The sequence below is a fragment of the Balaenoptera borealis genome (genome assembly GCF_965194805.1).
Source record: "Balaenoptera borealis genome assembly, chromosome: 19".
Classification (NCBI taxonomy): domain Eukaryota; kingdom Metazoa; phylum Chordata; class Mammalia; order Artiodactyla; family Balaenopteridae; genus Balaenoptera; species Balaenoptera borealis.
This window is the reverse complement of record NC_138878.1, coordinates 62,703,249-62,722,060: the sequence shown is the minus strand read 5'-3', so window position 1 is coordinate 62,722,060 and position 18,812 is coordinate 62,703,249. Positions and strand designations below refer to the sequence as shown.

General features: G+C 44.6%; 1 protein-coding gene across 4 annotated transcripts; it reads left to right on the top strand.

Annotated features, from left to right (window-relative positions):
- The first annotated feature begins 785 nt into the window (after positions 1 to 785).
- On the top strand, positions 786 to 18,787 carry IZUMO2 (IZUMO family member 2). Of its 4 annotated transcripts, XM_082367664.1 has the most exons (7): positions 786 to 1,607; positions 1,807 to 1,881; positions 6,243 to 6,329; positions 6,569 to 6,589; positions 7,491 to 7,571; positions 10,297 to 10,420; positions 12,596 to 18,787. In XM_082367664.1, exons 1-7 carry the CDS (start codon positions 1,376 to 1,378, stop codon positions 12,636 to 12,638), a joined length of 663 nt encoding a protein of 220 aa, XP_082223790.1. In that variant the 5' UTR covers positions 786 to 1,375; the 3' UTR covers positions 12,639 to 18,787. The 4 variants fall into 4 exon arrangements, with proteins under 4 accessions (XP_082223790.1, XP_082223792.1, XP_082223791.1 ...); XM_082367666.1 differs by lacking the exon at positions 1,807 to 1,881; XM_082367665.1 differs by lacking the exon at positions 6,569 to 6,589.
- The last annotated feature ends 25 nt before the right edge of the window (positions 18,788 to 18,812 follow it).

Below are 18,812 nucleotides of genomic sequence, written 5' to 3'. Positions count from 1 at the left end.
CTTATACCTTCTTTGGAGAAATATCTATTCAAATCCTTTGCCCAATTTTAATAGAAATTAACAATCTCTATATAGTATATACATAGAGACAGAGAGAGAGATACAGTGGATGCAAGTGTTAATAAGGCATATTCAAGTGTTTATTGTACTGTTCCTGCAACTTTTCTCTAGGTTTGAAGATTTTTCCAAAAAAAAAAAAAAAAATCCAGGGAAAAAACAGTGCGTTTTCCTCTTCTGTGGATTCACTGAATTCGATAAATATTTTTTGAGCACCTAGGACATGTCAGGCATTGGACAAGGGCAGGGAACACAAACCCTGACCTCTGGGCACTAGCATACCGGGAACTCATGATATATCACATGGTTTATTTACTTCCCAGCACTGAATGCGGTTTGTCATGATCTTATTTACTAATCTGTTTACTAGGTTTTACATTTCTCTCCCGTGCACATCCTTCCACTCCTGCTAGAAGGAACCCCATGAGCAGGAACTGTGTCCATCTTATTCAGTCTGTCTCCAGTGCTCCGCTGGAGATAGTGGTTGCTCCATTGAGAGTTCTTGAACTGTAAACTCCACGTGAGCAGAGACTGTGTCTGTTTGCCTCAGTTCTCCATCAGGCGCCTAGGACAGGGCCCGGTACACAGTAGGAGTTCAGTAAATATTTGTTGAATTAAAGAATGTAAGTTCTGAAAAGAGCAGGGATCTCCTGTTTTTCTCAGATCTAACCCTAGCTTCTGGAGCAGACCTGGCACATAGTAGGTGCTCAATACACATAAGTTTAAAGAATGAATGTTGGGGCTTCCCTGGTGGCGCAGCGGTTGAGAATCTGCCTGCCAATGCAGGGGACACGGGTTCGAGCCCTGGTCTGGGGGGATCCCACATGCCGCGGAGCAACTAAGCCCGTGAGCCACAATTACTGAGCCTGCGCGTCTGGAGCCTGTGCTCCGCAACAAGAGAGGCCGCGATAGTGAGAGGCCCGCGCACCGCGATGAAGAGTGGCCCCCACTTGCCGCAACTAGAGAAAGCCCTCGCACAGAAACGAAGACCCAACACAGCCATAAATAAATAAATAAATAAATAAATAAAAAGACCTTATAATTCTCCTTGGGGCGTCGGGGAAGTTTGGAGGACTTTAAAAAAAAAAAAAAAAAAAGAATGAATGTAAGATCCAAGAAGGCAGGGCAGACCTCTGGTTTTTGAAATTCTCTCCTTAGCTCCCAGCTCCACGCCTGGCACAAAGTAGGTGCTCAGCAAACACGCGCCTGCGCACTCACGCACTCACGCACGGAGTGTTTCTCCCGCGGCCTCCTTGACTCCGCCCCTGCCTGGGGGCGGGGCCGACTGGGTTCTCTGTGAAGTCACAAAGGCCGTGCTATGCTTCTGGCCTTGGCTCTTCTGCTGCTCTTGGACCTGAGCGCCCGCCGAGGCTGGGGCTGCCTGCAGTGTGACCACTCGGTGCGGGAGGCCCTGAGCCAGCTGCGCGTCGCCCTCATCCCCGACCGCTTCCATCAGGAGCAGCTGCAGGCCCGCGCTCAGGCCCTGCTGCTGGGCATGGAGGGGCCTTTCTTCCGGGACTACGCGCTGAACGCCTTTGTGGGGAGAGTGGGTGAGTGCTGGGGAGGAGAGGGTGCCTAGCACGGTGGAGAAAGGGACCAGTGGGGTAGCCCAAGGCTGGGCCGGGAGACCGACGCTTTGGGGACCACGCCCCCAAGAGAGGGAGGGCGGGGCCACTCTCGGAGGGAGATGGAGGGGATCACGTGGCTCTCGCAGGGACCCACTGGAATTTCCTCCCCTCTCGCCCCCAGGGAAAGAGCACCTGGACCTTGTGGCATCCTTTATCAAGAATCAAACAAACAACTTAATGGTTAATTCTCTTAGAGGTAGGAGCTAAGAGGGAAAGCCTTTTTCCAGCCCCCTTTCCCTTCCTCCCTTTCCACCGGTTCACCACGCCTTCTCTTGATGTAAAAACAAAAGCAAACACACTGTACAGCCTTTACTGTGTGTCTGACAGAGTTCTAGAAAAGTCTAGGACAGGTCATCGAGGTGGGCGGTATTGTGATCTGCCCTTTACAGAGGGGGAGGCTGAGGCTCAGAGAGGTTAGGCGACATGCCCAAAGTCACACAGCTAGGAATAACAGAGCTGAGGATTTGAACCTGGGACATCCAGCTTAGACCGTTATATTCCTAACCGTCACCCCATGAGATGTCTCCTGGTTTTGTATTCAGCGGCTCCTGGGACGCCACTCTCAGGGTTGGTCCTTGGAAATCATTGTGGTCGTTAAGACAGTTCCCACGGGAGGGCAGTAGAGGGTCCCGTGGACTGGGGTGGGAGGACGGATCTAAGCCCCAGGAACCTCACCCCACTTTGAGGGATGGAGCAGGGAGAAGGGCACCACGGAAGAGCCCACCATTTTTTTTTTAAAGATATGAGATGTTTGTGTGTGTGTGGTTTGTATAAAGCGAGCCCTGAAAGAGGAATGGGGGTGGGGAGGTGGGTAGATTGCCAGAATACTGGTGTCGGTTGTCCTAGGATAAGGGAACAGAAGGTGATGTATGCTTTTCTTGCCTATGCTTGTCAAATTGCTGTGTATTTCAATTTCCTTTTCTTTTCCCCTCCCTCACCTTTTTAATAACGAATATGTAGTAGTCATAGAATCAGGAGGAAATAACAATCATTTTAATTACATTAAAAAATTAAATTTTATCTCAATTTTTAGAGCTGCCCTACCATTTAGTGAATATGAAATTTTAAAAAACAATGCATACTAAGGAGTGCAGGGCTTTTGGTGGGGCAGGGAGAGGTAATGAATATTCTAAAATTGTGGCGATGATTACATAACTCTGGGAATAATCTTAAAGCCATTAAATTGTGTACTTTAAATGGGTTAATTGTATAGTATGTGAGTTATGTCTCAGTAAAGCTGTCCAAAAAAAAATCCAAATGTGTATAGTCTCCTTTGACCAGGCCCCTTCCTGGGAACTTTAAACACTGGAAGTTCTGTTCTCAGCTGGCGGACAGAGAGGGAGGTTGTGTTCCCATTCTAGACCTTTGAGAGAGGTGTAGAAATTACAGTGGAGGTCCTGAGGGTAGACTGCCCTGGAATCAAAGCCTGGCTAACCTTCAGCAAGCTAGTTAACATCTTTGTGCCTCGGTTTCCTCATCTGTAAAATGGGAATAATAGCACTCACCCCATAGTCACTGAGAGCCATAAAGAGGTTTGTGAATGTGCATTTAGCACACAGTAAGTGCTCAATAAATGTTAGTTATTAAGATGATTATGCTGCATCTTGCGTCTCTGTCTAGAGCAAGGATTGGCAAAATATAGCCTGGGGGCCAAATCTGCAAATAAAGTTTTATTGGAACACAGCCACACCCATTCATGTATGTACTGTCTATGTTGCTTTTGCTCTCCAAGGCAGAGCTGAGTAGGAACAATGACCATATGGCCCTCGAAGCTGAAAATATTGACTGTCTGGACCTTCACAGAAAAAGCTTAGAGCAGGAGGTCTCAACTCAGGCTGCAGGTTGGAATCCCCTGGGGAACTTTTAAGACAATCCAGGAGCCCAGGCAGCAGCCCATGCCAATTAAATCAGAATATCAGGGGGCGGGCCCTGAACATCAGTAATTTTTAAACTCTCACCTTTTAAAAAAAAGTGATTTTTATATTTTGAAAAAATTCAAATGGATAGAAAAGTGGCAAGAGTAGTACAATAAACACCTATACACCATTCTTAACATTTCACTATATGGTAACCTATTGCCACATTTGCTATGTGTGTGTGTGTGTGTGTGTGTGTGTGTACCATTTGAGACTTAGTGACATTTCAACCCCAAATTCTTCAGCAGGCAATCTCCTAAAAACAAGGAAAGACATTCTCTTACACAGTGAGTGTACCTAGGAATTTAACATCGATTCCATACTATCCTCTATAATATTCAAACCTCATTAAAATGTTCCCAACTGTCTCAATCATGTCCTTCATGGCTAGTTTTCTTTCAATCCTGGATCTGTTCTGGGAGCACGCATTGCATTCAGTTGTCTTTTATGACGATGACACTTTTGAAGAGTCCAGGCCAATGATTTTACCAACTATTATTATATTATTGGGGTTGGTTACATAGGCAAGGAGCACCCAAGTGGCTGATCTCAGTTATTCTGTCTCCAGCCCCACCAGAGGTCAAGCTGCTACCATGTTGGCCCAAGGCCACCACCATGAATCACTTTGTTATCACAGACTACGTGGTGTGACCCAAGGCTTCCAAGTAAAGAAAGACACACTTAACAGGCAGGATATTCCAAGGACTTAGAGGTTACCTCCCAGGAGCCAGGCAAGAACCAAACCTTTTTTTTTTTTTTGGAATGTGCAGGGTTTGGAAAACTCAGACCTGCTGAGTTAACCCTTTACTGTACAATATAACATGTCAAATGGGAACAAATACTACGGAGAAAAAAATAAAGCAGGGACCAGTGGATGGAGAGTGCTGGGAATAGGGGCAGGGCTTGCAGGTTAAAATAGGACAGCCAAGAAGGATGTCACTGAGAGGTCAGCACGTGAGAAAAGATGCAGAGGAGAGGGGGAAGCAGCTATGAGAGGGTAGACGTCTAGGCTAGAAGGCTGTAGGCAGAAAGAACAGCAAGTGCAATGCCTGAGATGGGAGTGTGATTGGCATATTCACAGAACCTCGAAGAGGCCAGGGAGGCTGGAGTGGAGAGAGAGGGAGAGATGTAGAAGCTGAGGTCCTAGAGGTAAGGGGGAGGGGATGGGTAGGTTGGTACCCATCCACTGGAAGGGATTTATAATGGTAAGGACTTTTGGCTTCTGCTCTGGGTCACATGGGAGGGTTCTGAGCAGAAGTGTGAAGCTAGTGAGATGCCTGAAGTTTTACTGGGGTCCCTCTGGCTGTGGAGAACAGATCTAGCAGGGCAGCAGGGAAGGCTGGGGGACCAATGAGAAGGTTGTGACAATGGCCCAGGCAAGAGATGATGATGGCTGGCACCAGGGAGTGGAGGAGGTAAGAAATGTTGGATTCCTGGATCTCTCTTGACTATTCACGGACAGGATTTACTCACATGCATGTGGACAAGTTGCATGTGAGATGTAAGGAAAGAAGAATCAAAGCACCAAGGATTTTGGCTTGAGGAACTAGAAACATAGCATCTCCATCTATGAAGATGGAGAAGACTTCACTTTCTATGAAGATGGAGAAGACTTCACTTTCTATGAAGATGGAGAAGACTTCACTTTCTATGAAGATGGAGAAGACTTCACTTTCATAGGACGTGAGTTTGGAGGAGGATATCAAGGTTCAGTCTTGGACTCACTGAGTTTCAGCTGCTTATTAGACATCCAAGTGGAGATCCTGAGTGGATAGTTGGATATATGCATCTGGACTTCAGTGAGTGGTCTAGGTTAGTGATGCCAATGTAGGAGGCACCAGTGTGTATAGAACAGTGCTGTCCAGTGGAAATATGTGAGGCACAAATAGTCACATATGTAATTTAAAATTTTCTGGCAGTCACATTTTTAAAAAGGTAAACAGAAGCAGATGAAATTAATTTTAATAGATTTTATTTAACCCAATACCTAAAATATTACCATTTCAACAAGCGGTCAAAATAAAAATTATTGAGACATTGTACAGTTATTTTTTCATACCACGTCTTTGAAATGCAGCATACATTTTATATTAACAGCTGATCTCAATTCAGACTAGCCCATTTCCAGTGTTCAATTGCCATGTGTGCCTAGTGGCTGCCATATTGGACAGTGCCTTTCTAGATAATGTACAAAGCCATGAGGCTGGGTGAAATCATGGAGTGAGTGTAGACAGAATAGAAGAAAAGAGAGCAGATTAGGGAAAAGGAGAGGAGAGGTGACCGAGTGTACCCTTCTACCACTTACCAGGTAAGGAAACTGAGGCCAAAGGCTGGTGGTTTAGCCTGGGTCCCTGCAGTGGATCAGAAGGTAGATGTAGGACCTCCCTGCCATAGATTCACCTAGTGGACCCCGAGGAATAGCCAGTCTTGCTTAGAAAAGGACTTTCCTCATCACTTCTCTTTTTTTATTTTTTGGCTGCACCGCAACCAGGGATTGAACCCACACCCTCGGCAATGAAAGCGTGGAGTCCTAACCACTGGACCACCAGGGAATTGCCCCTCATCCCTTCTCTTTGAAGCTGCTGGTGGGGTGGGCTTGTTGGGTGCCTCCCACCCCAGGAGGATCCCTTTTTCTCCTCAGATGGGCCTCTGCTGGATGAACTGGTGACTCTTAGGGAGAGGGTGATCAAGGAACTCAAGAAAGTTTTAAGATCATATGAATTAAAAGGTGCGTCATTTCTCTCCACCAAGCCCCCTTCTCCCCTTCCCCGTTATCACTTGATCCCCTTCTCCCACCCTTTCTTCCAAACTCCTCTTTCACCTCCCCTATGACTCAGCCTTCTCTGCCTCTCCCCAAAATTCCCTTCTCTCCTTTTCCAGACTCTTTCCTCCCTCTCCCGGTCCCTTCCCATTAAATTCTCAAATTGCTGACCCAACTTAACTCACCTCCACTCTTTTCTCTTGCAGCCTGCGATCCCAAAATTTGCCGTGAGTCCTGGGTTTACTGTCTGTTCTTCCTTTTGCTACCCTCCTACCCCTTTTTACCTTGTCTCCCCCAAATCAAGCCCTGTTGTTACACCTACTCCATCTGGTGGTTCCCCCACCCCAAAACTATGGCACCGAGGGATATCTGATTTTTGAGGGCTTATGAAAGTGATTTCAACCTGCAAAAAAAGATTTTGGGGGGATGTTAGTCAGGCTAGGATAGGCTATGTTGCAGTGACAAATAACCCCCCACATCTCAGTTGTTTAACAAACGAAAGGTTTATTTCTCTCTTGCCAAAATTCCATTGGGAGTTGAACATCTTCCAAGTGGTGACTCCAGGATCCAGGCTGCACCTGTGCGGTGGCTGCTAGGCTAACTTCCGAAGGGAAAGTGAATAGGGAATCCTACAGGGCCTTTTGTAGCTGGCCTGGGAGTGACATACATCGTTCTGTCCACCTTCTATTGGCCAGAACTTGGTCACATGGGTACAACCAACTACAAAGGAGCCTGGGAAATGTAGTCTTCCTGTGTGGCGGGAAGCCGGGGAGACAGATGAGGGAGCAGGCAGCCAGTCTATGCCACAAGGGGCAGCAAAATAGGAATAGAGAAGTGTAAACATTCTGTTGGTAGACATTAAATTTAAAATTAATTTAATGTAATCACATGTCTACCAACAAAATGTTGGGTCAAATGCACAACTGAATTCCACTTTTCAGTGATTATATACAAATTATTTTTAATGTGAGTCATCAGTGCATTTTGCTCAGCTAGCTCTGCTGCACATGGACCTCCAAATTCAGGAGGGCCAAGGGACTCCCTCTCCTCTTTCCCCTCTGCCTTCCTCCCCCTTGCCAGTCCTCTGATATATGCCCTCATCCCACTTCTCCCTTTCCTCTTGTCCAGGCTTGCTAAAAGAAGAAGTCTTGGATTGTTTACATTGCCAGAGGATCAGTCCCAAATGCATCAAAGAAAAGTACTGTTTTGGTAAGTTCCTGGCATGGGGGAAGGCATGGGACAGGTGCATGAGAGGTGAAGACAACCATATCCCAGTGGATATGACTTTTGAGGTCTCCCACATGCAGCCTTAAACCCTGCCCTTTCCATTTGATTACACAGTGGCCCAGAAGTTGCTTCCACATTCTGAAATTCACTTTCCCCCTACTAACTGGAAGACCCCTCTGTAACTTTACAGTGCTTCTAAGGCCAGAATGGCAGGTGCTAGAAAAACATTTTATGCTTAGCCAGTGCCATACCAGGGGAGTCTGAAAGGATGTGCTGAATTCACTCATTCATTCAGAGGTTTTAAAAAACATACATCCTTATTGCACAGAGAATAATACAGTGAACCCCTATATATCCATCAAGATTGAATAGTCATGCTGAACATTTTCACATACTGTTCCCTCTCTCTGTCACACTGTTCCTCTCACTCCCTTACTTCAGTAAAGTCTTCAAGTCCCCCTCCTCAGAGAGAACTCCCTGATCATACTTTCTAAAGTATCACTTTCTTTTTTTTTATTTTTTATAAATTTATTTATTTATTTTTGGCTGCGTTGAGTCTTTGTTGCTGTGTGCGGGCTTTCTCTAGTTATGGCAAGTGGGGGCTACTCTTCATTGTGGTGCGCGGGCTTCTCATTGTGGTGGCTTCTCTTGTTGCGGAGCATGGGCTCTAGGCGCGCGGGCTTCAGTAGCTGTGGCACAGGGGCTTTAGTAGTTGTGGCTCACGGGCTCTAGAGCACAGGCTCAGCAGTTGTGGCGCACGGGCTTAGTTGCTCCACAGCATGTGGGATCTTCACAGACCAGGGCTCGAACCTGTGTCCCCTGCATTGGCAGGCGGATTCTTAACCACTGCTGCCACCAGGGAAGCCCTCTAAAGTATCACTTTCTATCAAATTATGTTGACAATGAACATACCTCCACATTTGCTTCACTTTGTTTATTGCCATCATATTTTAAAAGAAATCAGGCATCACAAGATTTCACCCATAGTGTGTACCTCTAAAAGGAACACTTCCTACATAACCACAATGCCCTTCCCAATGAACCTAACAATTCTTCAGTATCAAATAATTCCAAGTCCCTTTTCCAACTTCCCTAATTTCCCCCAGCATATCTTCACTGCTGATTTCATTCAAACCAGGATTCAATGAGAGGACTTCTCGTATCATTTAAGTGTTAGGTTTTTTTTCACTTTTTTTTTAAATCTAGAGGAATTTCTCTTACCAGTTGTTTTCCCCTATGACATTGACTAGTTGAAAAGGAAGGATTCATCTATTTGCTCTCTGAGGATGATGTTTAACTACAACAAATATTTTGAGCACCTTATAATGCCCCAAACTGAGGATCAGCAGAATGGGAGACAAATGTCTCATAGAGCCCACATTTTAATAGCGTGAAGGGTTAGCCTAGGTTTTCTCAACCTTGGCACTATTGACATTGGGGCTGGATAATTCTTTTTTCTGAGGCTGTCCTATGTGTTATAGGAATTTTAGCAGCCCCCCTGGCCTCTAACCGCTCAGCGCCAGTTAGTACCCTCCAACCAAAGTTATGACAATCATTTCCAGCCTCCAGACGTTTCCAAATGTCCCCTGGGAGGTAAAATTGTCCCCCGCTGAGAACCACTGTTAGATGATAATTACATGAACAAATAAATGGACTAATTCCAGACAGCGATAGTGCTCTAATGAAAACAGAACAGAACAATTTGATAAAAAGTGCCTGGGGGAGGGACGGTGCTACCCTAGAGAGTGCGGGTGGGGGGACCTCTCTGAAGAAGTGATGTTTGAGATCTAAAGGAAGTGAAGGCGTGAGGAACAGTGTGAACGACAAAGGGAACAGCAGGTGCGAAGATCCAACGTGGTTGAGTAATAAGAGGGAAGCTAGTGTGGCCAGAGGCGAGTGAATGAAGAGGAGGGTAGTAGGGTGGCCACATAGTGACCAGATCGTGCAGGGCCTGGTGGACCATGGTGAGGACTTGGGCTTTGATTCTAAATGAAACGAGAGCCACTGGAAGGCTCTGAGCGGAAGAGGGACGTGAGCAGACTTGGGTGTTATCGACGCCCCCTGGTGGCCAAATGGGGAACTGTAGGAGAAGCAGGGAGCCCCTTCCCTTGAAAGGAGTGATGATGAGAGCTGGACCAGGTCCGCAACCCAGGAGGTGGATCAGATGCTGGTTTTGAAGGTCGAGCCAAGAGGCTTGGCTGACAGAATGAAAGAGGTAGGGGAGGGAGCAAATCGAAGTTGCAGAATGGGACTCCCCAGGCCACCTTCAGGGTCACCAGCTAAGATGCAGCCTGAGATCGTCAGCATTTTGCATCCCCCTCTCACGTTTGTGGGTAGTTACCAAGTCCTCCCCTCCATCCCCGCCGCCCCCGCTCCCATCCCCATCCAATGAGATGCATTTGGCGCTGGGCTCTTCGCTGTCACTGTGCTGTGCTATGTAGACTGCTCCTTCAGGCCAGGGAGGTTTGCCAGCGGAGTTCCCAGCGGTATCCCAAGCACCTAGAACGGTGCCTGGGACACAGAATTTGAGGAACCGATGAAGGAAAAGTCAGACCCAGGAGAGGGCAGGGGCCAAGTAGAGAGAAGGGAGAGAGAGGCCCGACCCTGGCTGGGCTGCCGAGTGAGCAGGTGGGTGTGGGTACAAGCCCGGGGAAGGGTGATGACTTGGAAGTCGCGCTGGCTCCCACCCCCACTGTCCACTACCCAGTCGACGGGCAGCCCCGCATGGACCTGCGGTACCAGGACAGCGGATCCCCGCGGAATCGGGCCCTGTTCGGCAGCATCATTTCCGTGTGTTTGGCTGTCTTGGCCTTTGGTGTCATCGTGGCTTCGTGAGTCATCCCTGCCCCCTCCTGAGGTCCCCAAATGCCCCCCTGGGCCCCTGAAAAGTAGCATTGCCCTGGGTCCGTCACTGTGTCGTTTGGGAGTCTCCTCCCCAGTCACTTTATGCCTCTCTCTCTGTTTCCCTCTGTCTCTCTTTCTTTCTCCTTTTTTCTTGGTCTCTCCTTCCCTCTTGCCATCTCTTTTCTCTCTCTCTCTCTCTCTCTCTCTCTCTCTCATGTCTCTCCGTCCATCTGTCGCTCTCATCTCCTCTTCCCCCCACCCCCTGGGCCACATTATGTCTTTCCTGGGTCCTCATCACTTTGGCCTTCATGGGTCTCTTCCTCCACTGAAAAAACACTAAAAATTATATTTCATGTATGAAGACAGATATAATCCAATCTGGGCTCGTTATTATATATCCATCATCCTCATCATTGTTATATTAATTTATTTTCTCCTGATTTTCAAAGTGTTTATTTATTTACTTATTTTAATTGAAGTATAGTTGATTTACAATGTTGTGTTAGTTTCAGGTGTACAGTACAGTGATTCAGATACACATATATATATATACTTTTTCCGATTCTTTTCACTTATACGTTATTACAAAATATTGAGTATAGTCAAAGTATTTAAAATGAAAACATCTCCAGGGCCCCAAGCACTGAGCCCATGATGCTCCCACGAGGGGAGAAATCACCCCCACCCTCCTTTCTCCATCTTGAGCGCTCCCCCCGCCCCTGTCTGCTTGTCTCTGGTTCAGCCCCCTCTCAGCCCCTCTCCTCTTCTCTCTGCCTCCTCTATCTGCCCCTCACCCTCCTTTCCCAAATGCCTTGGTATCTTCATATTCAACTGGGGATAATCCCAGTACCTCCCACTTAAGGGTGGTGGTGAGAAGTAAATCAGCCCTTAGCCTAAGGAATCTCCCCTTCTCTCCCCCTCTCAGCCTCTCCCACTGGACTTTCTCCTCCTTTCCTCTGTCCCGGTCCCAATTCTGCCATCTCCCTCTTCCCCTTCCCTGCCCGCCATGTTGAATCTGTGTGTCTCAGTCTCTGTGTCTGTCTCTGAATGTCTCTCCCCATCTCTGGGTCTCTGTTTCTGACTCCCGTCCCTCCCACTCCACAGACTCTGTCCCTATCTGTCAACCTCTCTCTGCTTCTTTAAATCTCTCCCTCTGTGACTCCCCTCTTTCCCCTCCCACCTTCCCACCGTTCCCTCTCCATCTTCTGGTCTTCATTTCTGTCTCTGTCTGTCTTCCCCTCTCCCATCTCTGGATTTCCCTTCCCCATCTTGATTTCTGTTTCTCTCTCCCTCAGCCTCTGTCTCCCGTCTTGATCTCTCTAGAGCAGAACTCTCTCCCTGTTCTCTCCCCACTATCTCCCTGTGTATTAGTTTCCTCTTGCTGCTGTAGCAAATGACCACAAACTGGGCAGCTCAAGGCAACAGAAATTTATTCTCTCAGAGTTCTGGAGGCCAGAAGTCCAACATCCACGGGTTGGCAGGGTGAGTTCCTTTTGGAGGTTCTGAGAGAGAGTCCATTCCATACCTGTCTCCTACCTTCTGGTGGCGGCTGGCATCCGTGGTATCCCTTGGCTAGTGGCCTCCCTCCAGTCTCTGCCTCTGTCTTCAATGGCTTTGTCCTCAGTATCTGTGTCCCAAACCTCCCTCCCCTTTCTCTTGTAAGGACACCAGTCTTTGAATGTAAGGGCCAGCCTAAAACCAGAATAATCTCATTTTTACCTTAACATAATTATATCTGCAAAGACCCTATTTGCAAGTAAGGTCACATTCACAGGTACTGGGGTTTAGGACTTGGATATATCTTTGGAGTGGGGGGACACAGTTCAACCCAGTACACCTGCTTCTCTCTTTTCCTCATTTCTCTTTCTGTCTTTCTCATCTCTTTGAGTCTCTCTCCCCGTGTCTGTGTCTCTCAGAGTCTCCTGTCTTTTTCCATTCTTTCTGTTTCCACATTTCATACCCTCAGTCCCAGTCCCAACTTTTCTCTCCTCCCTCCTTATGTTCTGATTGGCTGAGAACCCTGGAGATCTTCCCAGAGACCCATGATGTCACTGGCTGAGCCAAATAAAGCCAATGATTGGAGGGAAGGTTTTGGGTGGTCAGTTGACCTGGAGGGGTCTGAAGTTCTTTTTCTAACCTGCAGACTTTTTCTCTCTGACCAGGGCTATTACATATAGGCGAAACCGAAAACTCCTGCTTCAGTAGGGCTCTGATTTTGAGGTTTGTAAGGGGAAAGGAAAAGAAGTTTAATAAAGTCTGTGACAGATTCCTCAGTGTCTGCATCAGTTTCTGGAGGACCCTGCCCCAATTGGTGTCCCGCTCTGGACACCTGACTGGGTGCTCCTCAAGGGGTGGGGCCACGTCTCACTCATCTGTAGATTCCAAATACCCTAATTAAAAAGTAGAAGTCGCTGACGAGCCAGGAGGTGGGAGGCGGGGGCCGCGCGGCAGCTGCTGCTGCAGTGGGGCAGGTGGCGGTGACTGGCGGTGACTGAGGTGGCAGTGAGCGATTTAACCCAGAGACTGACTTCACTATAGAAACACCCACAGTTGTATCAATGACTAGGGAAAGATAGTGGCAACAGGCAAAGGAAAAACATCTCTGACATACTAAGGACAATGAGTATGCTAAAACCAAGCGGGCTTAAGGCGCCTACCAAGATCCTTAAGCCTGGAAGCACAGCCTTGAAGACACCTTCTCCTGGTAATGCTTTATGTTTCTCCTTATTAACAGCAAGTTTTTAATCCTATGTGAAGACTTCTATTTGAAAAATTTAAAAAGACAATCTTATAAAACTTCATATTCTTGAAAATACTTGAAAAAGTTTCAATTAAAAGACATAGAATTTTAGAGGGGCGGAGTCAAGATAGCATACTAGGAGGACACAGAATTCGCGTCTCCTCACAACTAGGGCACCTACCAGGCACTGGTTGGGGACCACAGACACCTAAGGGGACGGGAGGAGCCCCCAGCAACTGGTTGTTTCAATTATAGTTTTATTTTTCCTAATATATGTTTTATCTTTCTAATTTTATTTTATTTTTTATTCTTTGATATTGTACTGCTCCTTTTTTTCTTTCTTTCTTTTTTCTTTTCTTTTTTTTTTTTTAAACTGTGCCACGAAGCTTGCAGGATTGCAAGTTCTTGGTTCCCAGGCCAGAGGTTGGGCCGAGCTCCTGTGATGGGAGCTCTGAGTCCAAACCGCTGGACTAACAGAGAACCTCAAACCCCAGGGAATATTAATCAGAGTGAGGCCTCCCAGACGTCCTCATCTCAGCACCAAGACCCGGCTCTATCCAACTGCCTGCAAACTCCAGTGCTGTACATCTCAGGCCAAACAACAAGTAAGACAGGAATACAGCAACATCCATCAAAAAAAAAAAAAAAGAAATGACAAAAAAATATGTTACAGACAAAGGAGCAAGGTAAAAACCTACAAGACCAAATAAATGAAGATGAAATAGGCAACCTACCTGAAAAAGAATTCAGAGTAATGATAGCAAAGATGATCCAAAATCTCAGAAACAGAATGGAGAAAATACAAGAAATATTCAACAAGGATCTAGAAGAACTAAAGAGCAAACAAACAATGATGAACAACACAATTACTGAAATTAAAAATACTCTAGAAGGAATCAATAGCAGAATAACTGAGGCAGAAGAACGGATAAGTGAGCTGGAAGATAAAATGGTGGAAATAACTGCCAGGGAGCAGAATAAAGAAAAAAGAAAAGAATTGAGGACAGACTCAGAGACCTCTGGGACAACATTAAACACACCAACATTCGAATTACAGGGGTCCAGAAAAAGAAGAGAAAAAGAAAGGGTCTGAGAATATATTTGAAAAGATTATAGTCAAAAACTTCCCTAACATGGGAAAGGAAATAGTCAATCAAATCCAGGAAGCACAGAGAATACCATACAGGATAAACCCAAAGAGAAACACACCAAGACACATATGAATCAAACTATCAAAAATTAAATACAAAGTGGGGCTTCCCTGGTGGCGCAGTGGTTGAGAATCTGCCTGCCAATGCAGGGGACACGGGTTTGAGCCCTGGTCTGGGAAGATCCCACATGCCGCGGAGCAACTAGGCCCGTGAGCCACAACTACTGAGCCTGCGTGACTGGAGCCTGTGCTCCGCAATAAGAGGCTGTGATAGTGAGAGGCCCGTGCACCGTGATGAAGAGTGGCCCCTGCTTGCCACAACTAGAGAAAGCCCTCGCACAGAAACGAAGACCCAACACAGCCAAAAATAAATAAATAAATAATTAATTAATTAAATACAAAGAAAAAATACTAAAAGCAGCAAGGGAAAAGCAACAAATAACATACAAGGTTATATGTTAACCCCATAAGGTTAACAGCTGGTTTTTCAGCAGAAACTCTGCAAGCCAGAAGGGAGTGGCAGGACATATTTAAAGTGATGATAAGGAAGAACCTACAACCAAGATAACTCTACCTAGCAAGGATCTCATTCATATTTGCTGGAGAAATTAAAACCTTTACAGATAAGCAAAAGTTAAGAGAATTCAGCACCACCAAACCAGCTTTACAACAAATGCTAAAGGAACTTCTCTAGGCAGGAAACACAGGAGAAGGAAAAGACCTACAAAAACAAACCAAAAACAATCAAGAAAATGGTAATAGGAACATACATATTGATAATTACCTTAAATGTAAATGGATTAAATGCTCCAACCAAAAGACATAGACTGGCTGAATGGATACGAAAACAAGACCCGTACATATGCTGTCTACAAGAGACCTACTTCAGACCTAGGGACACATACAGACTGAAAGTGAGGTGATAGAAAAAAAAAACATTCCATGCAAATGGAAATCAGAAGAAAGCTGGAATAGCAAGTCTCATATCAGACAAAACAGACTTTTAAATAAAGACTATTACAAGAGACAAAGAAGGACACTACATAATGGTGAAGGGATCAATCCAAGAAGAAGATATAACAATTGTAAATATTTATGCACCCAACATAGGAGCACCTCAAAACATAAGGAAATCGACAGTAACACAATAATAGTAGGGGACTTTAACACTCCACTTTCACCAATGGACAGATCATCCAAAATGAAAATAAATAAGGAAACACAAGCTTTAAATGACACATTAAACAAGATGGACTTAATTGATATTTATAAGACATTCCATCCAAAAACAACAGAATACACTTTCTTCTCAAGTGCTCATGGAACATTCTCCAGGATAGACCATATCTTGGGTCACAAATCAAGCCTTGGTATATTTAAGAAAATTGAAATCATATCAAGTATCTTTTCTGACCACAAAGCTATGAGACTAGATATCAATTACAGGGAAAAAAAAAACTGTAAAATACAAACACATGGAGGCTAAACATTACCCTACTAAACAACCAAGAGATCACTGAAGAAATCAAAGAGGAAATCAAAAAATACCTAGAAACAAATGACAATGAAAACACGACGACCCAAAGCCTATGGGATGCCGCAAAAGCAGTTCTAAGAGGGAAGTTTATAACAACACAACCCTACCTCAAGAAACAAGAAAAATCTCAAATAAACAACCTAACCTTACACCTAAAACAATTAGAGGAAGAAGAACAAAAAAACCCCAAAGTTAGCAGAAGGAAAGAAATCATAGAGATCAGATCAGAAATAAATGAAAAAGAAATGAAGGAAACAACAGCAAAGATCAATAAAACTAAAAGCTGGTTCTTTGAGAAGATAAACAAAATTGATAAATCATTAGCCAGGCTCATCAAGAAAAAAAGGGAGAAGACAAATCAACAGAATTAGAAATGAAAAAGGAGAAGTAACAACTGACACTGCAGAAATACAAAGGATCATGAGAGATTACTACAAGTAACTATATGCCAATAAAATGGACAATCTGGAAGAAATGGACAAATTCTTAGAAAAGCACAACCTTCCGAGACTGAACCAGGAAGAAATGGAAAATATAAACAGACTAATCACAAGCACTGAAATCGAAACTGTGATTAAAAATCTTCCAACAAACAAAAGCCCAGGACCAGATGGCTTCACAGGTGAATTCTACCAAACATTTAGAGAAGAGCTAACACCTATCCTTCTCAAACTCTTCCAAAATATAGCACAGGGAGGAACACACCCAAACTCATTCTACAAGGCCATCATCACCCTCATACCAAAACCAGACAGAGATGTCACACAAAAAACTACAGGCCAATATCTCTGATGAACATAGATGCAAAAATCCTCAACAAAATAATAGCAAACAGAATCCAGCAGCACATTAAAAGGATCATACACCATGAGCAAGTGGGGTTTATCCCAGGAATGCAAGGATTCTTCAATATACGCAAATCAATCAATGTGATACACCATATTAACCAACTGAAGGATGAAAACCATATGATAATCTCAATAGATGCAGAAAAAGCTTTTGACAAAATTCTACACCCATTTATGATTAAAACTCTCCAGAAAGTAGGCATAGAGGGAACCCACCTCAACATAATAAAGGCCATATATGACACAACCACAGCCAACATTGTTCTCAATGGTGAAAAACTGAAACCATTTCCTCTAAGATCAGGAACAAGACAAGGTTGCCCACTTTCACCACTATTACTCAATATAGTTTTGGAAGTTTTAGCCACAGCAATCACAGGAGAAAAAGAAACAAAAGGAATCCAAGTCGGAAAAGAAGAAATAAAACTGTTATTGTTTGCAGATGACATGATGCTATACATAGGTAATCCTAAAGATGCTACCAGAAAACTACTAGAGCTAATCAATGAATTTGGTAGAGTAGCAGGATACAAAATTAATGCACAGAAATCTCTTGCATTCCTATACACTAATGATGAAAAATCTGAAAGAGAAATTAAGGAAACACTCCCATTTACCACTGCAAAAAAAAAGAACCAAATACCTAGGAATAAACCTACCTAAGGAGACAGAAGACCTGTATGCAGAAAACTGTAAGACACTGATGAAAGAAATTAAAGATGATACAAACAGATGGAGAGATATACCATGTCCTTGGATTGGAAGAATCAACACTGTGAAAATGACTCTACTACCCAAAGCAATCTACAGATTCAATGCAATCCCTATCAAACTACCAATGGCATTTTTCACAGAACTAGAACAAAAAATTTCACAATTTGTATGGAAACACAAAAGACCCTGAATAGCCAAAGCAATCTTGAGGAAGAAAAACGGAGCTGGAGGAATCAGGCTCCCAGTCTTCAGACTATACTACAAAGCTACAGTAATCAAGACAGTATGGTACTGGCACAAAAACAGAAATATAGATCAATGGAACAGGATAGAAAGCCCAGAGATAAACCCACGCACATATGGTCACTTTATCTTTGATAAAAAAGGCAAGAGTATACAATGGAGAAAAGACAACTTCTTCAATAAGTGGTGCTGGGAAAACTGGACAGCTACATGTAAAAGAATGAAATTAGAACACTTCCTAACACCACACACAAAAATAAACTCAAAATGGATTAAAGACCTAAATGTAAGGCCAGACACCATAAAACTCTTAGAGGAAAACATAGGCAGAACACTCTATGACATAAATTACAGCAAGATCCTTTTTGACCAACCTCCTAGAGAAATGGAAATAAAACCAAAAATAAACAAATGGGACCTAATGAAACTTAAAAGCTTTTGCACAGCAAACGAAGTAACTGACAAAGGATTAATCTCCAAAATATACAAGCAGCTCATGCAGCACAGTATCAAAAAAAAAAAAAAAACCCAATCCAAAAATGGTCAGAAGACCTAAATAGATATTTCTCCAAAGAAGATATACAAACACATGAAAAGATGCTCAACATCACTAATCATTAGAGAAATGCAAATCAAAGCTACAATGAGGTATCAGCTCACACCAGTCAGAATGGCCATCATGAAAAAATCTACAAACAGTAAATGCTGGAGAGGGTGTGGAGAAAAGGGAACCCTCTTGCACTGTTGGTGGGAATGTAAATTGATACAGCCACTACGGAGAACAGTATGGAGGTTCCTTAAAAAACTAAAAACAGGGCTTCCCTGGTGGCGCAGTGGTTGAGAGTCTGCCTGCCAATGCAGGGGACACGGGTTCGAGCCCTGGTCTGGGAAGATCCCACATGCCGCGGAGCAACTGGGCCCGTGAGCCACAATTACTGAGCCTGCGCGTCTGGAGCCTGTGCTCCGCAACACGAGAGGCCACGACAGTGAGAGGCCCGCGCACCGCGATGAGGAGTGGCCCCCACTTGCCGCAACTGGAGAAAGCCCTCGCACAGAAACGAAGACCCAACACACCCAAAAATAAATAAATAAAATTAAACTTTAAAAAAAAAAAAAAAAAAGAGAAGGACCTAGTTAGAATGGTAAA